This window comes from Paramacrobiotus metropolitanus, unplaced genomic scaffold, assembly GCF_019649055.1.
Source record: "Paramacrobiotus metropolitanus isolate TYO unplaced genomic scaffold, Prichtersi_v1.0 Parri_scaffold0000007, whole genome shotgun sequence".
NCBI classification, from domain to species: Eukaryota; Metazoa; Tardigrada; class Eutardigrada; order Parachela; family Macrobiotidae; genus Paramacrobiotus; species Paramacrobiotus metropolitanus.
Window position 1 is genome coordinate 1,519,903 of NW_026570227.1, and position 4,303 is coordinate 1,524,205.

At 47.8% G+C, this 4,303-nt stretch overlaps 1 protein-coding gene across 1 annotated transcript; it reads right to left on the minus strand.

The window, feature by feature from the left end:
* Nucleotides 1–214: 214 nt before the first annotated feature.
* LOC129582487 (uncharacterized) lies at nucleotides 215–3,274 on the minus strand. Its single transcript, XM_055473999.1, has 6 exons — nucleotides 2,659–3,274; nucleotides 1,947–2,212; nucleotides 1,293–1,547; nucleotides 998–1,214; nucleotides 547–942; nucleotides 215–399 (listed from the first exon to the last, which is right to left on the minus strand). Exons 1-6 carry the CDS (start codon nucleotides 3,165–3,167, stop codon nucleotides 360–362), a joined length of 1,683 nt encoding a protein of 560 aa, XP_055329974.1. The 5' UTR covers nucleotides 3,168–3,274; the 3' UTR covers nucleotides 215–359.
* Between the last annotated feature and the right edge of the window lie 1,029 nt (nucleotides 3,275–4,303).

The window sequence follows — 4,303 nt, forward strand, 5'->3', positions numbered from 1 at the left end:
ACGAATATCAAGAATATTCTGCACGGTTTGAGCCAACCGACTGAAGTCCATGCGGTCATCTGGTGAGAGCTTCCAGCACTCGCACATCAAATCGTAACTGTAAAACAGTGCAATTTGGTTAAGCACTTAAGTTTCCTTAGCTTAACGTAGCACAGAGTAAAGTGCAACTTACATCGTACTTGGACATAAAGTGGGTTTATACAGACGCATTCCCGTGCACAGTGTCGTTAGAAACTCGGAGATGTTGTGACCGGGCGACACGTGGATGCCGGCGTAGGGCAGTGCCCCCAGGCTGAACATTTCCCACAGAAGGACGCCGAAGGACCATACGTCCGACTTCTCCGAATAAATCGCCTCCGTTATGGCTTCCGGCGGCATCCACCGCACCGGCAGCGCTTCCTGTGCAACCAAAAATCTAGCTGTTCAACTGATACGTTCAAGACTGATTTTGTGTTACCCAAGCCGCCAAGCCAAGCTGTCCTGCAGCCGAATCTGGTATATTTTTACTGTTTATCAAAGAATTTACTCAAAATCGCGCTGAGACACCTTTTGGTCTGGGACACCGCATTCGGTTCCTTGTCGTGCCATTCCGAAATCCGATATTTTTGCCACGAAGCCGTCATTAATAAGAATGTTCCGAGCCGCCAGATCGCGATGGACAATGGACAACGCGCTGAGATACTGCATTCCTTGACTGATTTGACAAGCAAATTGCACCAGCAGTCGCGTAGACAGGATTTGTCCATCGAATTCATCGCTGCTAGATGGTGCTGCCGCCTTTTTGCCACTAAGTCTGACCCTTTCCGCTTCGTCCTTGTCGTATGGAAGGATGGCTCCATCGGAACTGAGATGGTTATAAAAGCGCTCAATGCCGAGAACTTTGAGTACGTAAATGTCGGAGGCAACCGAATTTTGCATATTCCACAATCAGTATAAGTTCGCCTGAAACCAGTTCTAAGTTACATGCAAACGCGCCCAGTTAATGCCATTCTTTTACCTTTCAATACGACACCGATCAGGCGGACAATATTTCGGATGACAGTTGACCTTGGTCATGATCTCCAGTTCCTTCACCAGTTGACGTCGTTCCTCCGCGTCGCTCTGGTCTCGCGCACTTTTCACTCCGACCTCGACAGGGCGTGGCTGACCGGCGAGCCCCTCGACCACTCCTTTCCTTACAACGCTTGTTGCGCCACGGCCCAAAACTATTTCGGCTACAAGAAATAATCTGACTGGTGATGTTTGTACGAACCAAGATTTCAGGCAAACATTAGGCAATAAAGAAGGCGTACTCGTTTGTAAATTCGCTAGAGGGATTTCCATGGCTCGCACCCATTCGTTCTGCAACACATCCGCAGCTTCCGCAGTGAGCTCGAATCCTGTCAGGATGGGTGTGCTTGACGAGAAAGCGACGAGCGTCAGTTTCGATTGGGGTCGCTTGATACGGCGTTGTCTGGCGCGTCGCAGCAGGATGAGGCCCAAAAGAATTACTGCTGCTCCGGTGGCTAGTGGAATAGCCACGCCTAGTTTGATCTGGATGACGTCAACTGTGCAGTAAAATTTAAAAAATCTTCTGATTAGTTCTTCCAGCTTCCTTAACCAATTATCCCAAGCTCAGAGACAGAAAAACAGCGCAAACCAAATTATTATTATTATTGATATTATAACACAAGACATACGACCCCGAAGGGACTTCGAGTCTCGTTGAACATAAATAATTTTAAATGCAACATAGAGATTCACAGATTCGAGTAGACGTTCACTAAAAAATCTAAGGAATTTACGCACATTCAATAATCATTATTTTATCGAGAATCTATTCGGTGGAAAGTGGATGTACCCGTGACTATGAAGTTATCACAATTTGAGAGCGCCGAAGAGAACCTCGGCACACCTTAGTCTGACCATATTTGACTCAGTTATAATTCCAAATACATCAGTAATACTTGTTTGCGCTTTGCTGCGGTACTGCCGCACCACGATGTAGTCAATCAGCCATTCGTGCGACCACTGCAACGACGGACCGGGGCACGCGTCAGCGTCAAGAGTCTCAGGATCTAAGCATTCGTACAACGCTATGCCCAGTGCGGGCCAGCTGTCCACACCCGGATTGGTGAGATTGAGAATGCGACGGCCGTCCATGAGCAGTTCCAGGCCTTCCTGCGTCCAGACCAGTCGCTGCGTGTGGTAGTCACGTGACAGATCTTCATCGCTGAAATACATGGAACGTCAGTAGCGTTCGTACTTCACAGTTAATTACTATGTAGTACTAAATCTATGCTCTTATAGCATCTCGACTGGAAGTGTTTATACAGCGTTTCCAGTGAGAAAACGACTGTTGAGGTTGGAAAAGGATGCATCGTCACGAATCAGCTATGATTACGATTACCAGAAGCGAGAGAAACACCAGCTCACTGTGCGGCCAGATCGCAGGCCTAATTTATTAGAACGACGTCCCGTAAGAAGGGAAGCAGAATCGAAACCAAATCAGGTTTAGAAACAGAATGGGCGGCTTCCGATTAAATGTGTGTCGTCATGCTACGAATTATGATCATGCAAGCTGGTTGGAATAGGTAGCCGCACACGGTGAATCGCTTAGACAACATTCATCGCTTTAACATGCATATATACAGCTAAAGTCGCTGGATGCAGAGATACCTGTTATATGTTTGGTCATATTTAACCGTCTTGCCGGACGGTGCCGTGTACCCCACGCTAGCGTCAAGCAGCAATGGATACGAGGTTATCAAGACATGAGGTAAAGCAATGGTGTTGTAGCGCAACGACCACTCCGGGGAGGCGTATGCCGTCGCCACGGAAAGGCGGGGGGACTTGAAGCGGATCAGCACTTCGCCGTATTTAAAAGCGAAGCTCCTTGTCTGGACGAAGGTGACGTTGCGGTGCAGCGATCCGTTGATGCACTGCATACTGCTTCGCAGCGCCATTACGCCGTTCTGCACGCGCACATTTCTGGCGTCAAAAAATATGAAATTGTGAGCCGCCTCATGTAAAATGTCCCACTGTTCCCGATCCAGGATCTGGAAATCATCCCTAAATATCTCCGTCATATCCTTATCCGCAGCGACGGGTGCGACGAGAAAGTATGCACACATGCCGGCCCATCCAACGACTGTGAGCAACGCCGCCACGTCCTGCCTGGCGATCATTCTTCTTGTAAATTTGTGGACACTTGTGCATTCGCACTAAAAGCTGTAATAAAAGCTGTAAGCTAAAAGCTATATTAGCAGTAACATCTGTACAAGTTAACACTTGCTGTAGATCACCGCTAAACAGTCGACACGTACTGTTGTTTCTTTCGAAAGGCGGAAAAAAACATACCATCAAACAGCCGGCAGCGTCAGAGTCGTGGAAATCGGTAAACAGCGAGTTGGTTCGGGCACAGTCATACATTGAATCGGAAACGTGATCGAATAGCACGCTTGCTTGTCAAACGCATAAACCGGTTTCTGTGGCTACCGACTTTTTTTCAACCACTAGCTTTGGATGAAACAGCAGGGTACAGTTAACAGTATTTGTAGGATGCAGCGGTAAATCAACACTCCTGTGACCAACTACCGGCGTTGTCATTGGACTCATGCTTTGTCGGTGCTGCAAGCAGATTGACAGAATACTGGACTACGTATGTTTCCGGAGCAGCAGACTTCAATAACATCGATTTTTTGTAGACGCTGTGCAGTAATCATAACGCTACCAGATCCTCTGTAGTCCGAATACACTTCAGTGTAAAACCCGAAACGATTTTTGTGACAGCACGATCACCATTATAGTGGAAAACATGAACAGAAATTCTGCCATTTCTTTTCCACTTTTCCTTTCGTCCACAGTGACATAATCGAGATTTTTCGAGACGACGAAGAAATGACCCTACGCGCCAAACTCCCCGTTCCCAGCAACCATCTGACCACCGTGATGATGATGCCGCACCCGTGCATAGACACTCCACAGCACAACTGCACCGGCGACGAAATGCAGCCAATACCCGCGGCTGACAGCATCCCGCGGCTAGTCATTTTCTCAACAGTGTAGTCATACATAAGGATGCTATCGATAATAAAACCCGCACGGACGTTCGTGCTTATACAGTATGTAACTGCTTATGCATGCATAAAGATGCCGCCACGCCAGCAGTTAATTTACGAATCGTCAATGGGCAACAGCAAGAGAATGAATGGTTTCAGTGATGCGGACTTCTCCGCGGACTTCCATCTCTTCAAGGTAGTGTGGACGCGCGATTTCCTGGGCTGGTTTGTCGATGACAAACTGGTTTTCAACGCCACCGTGC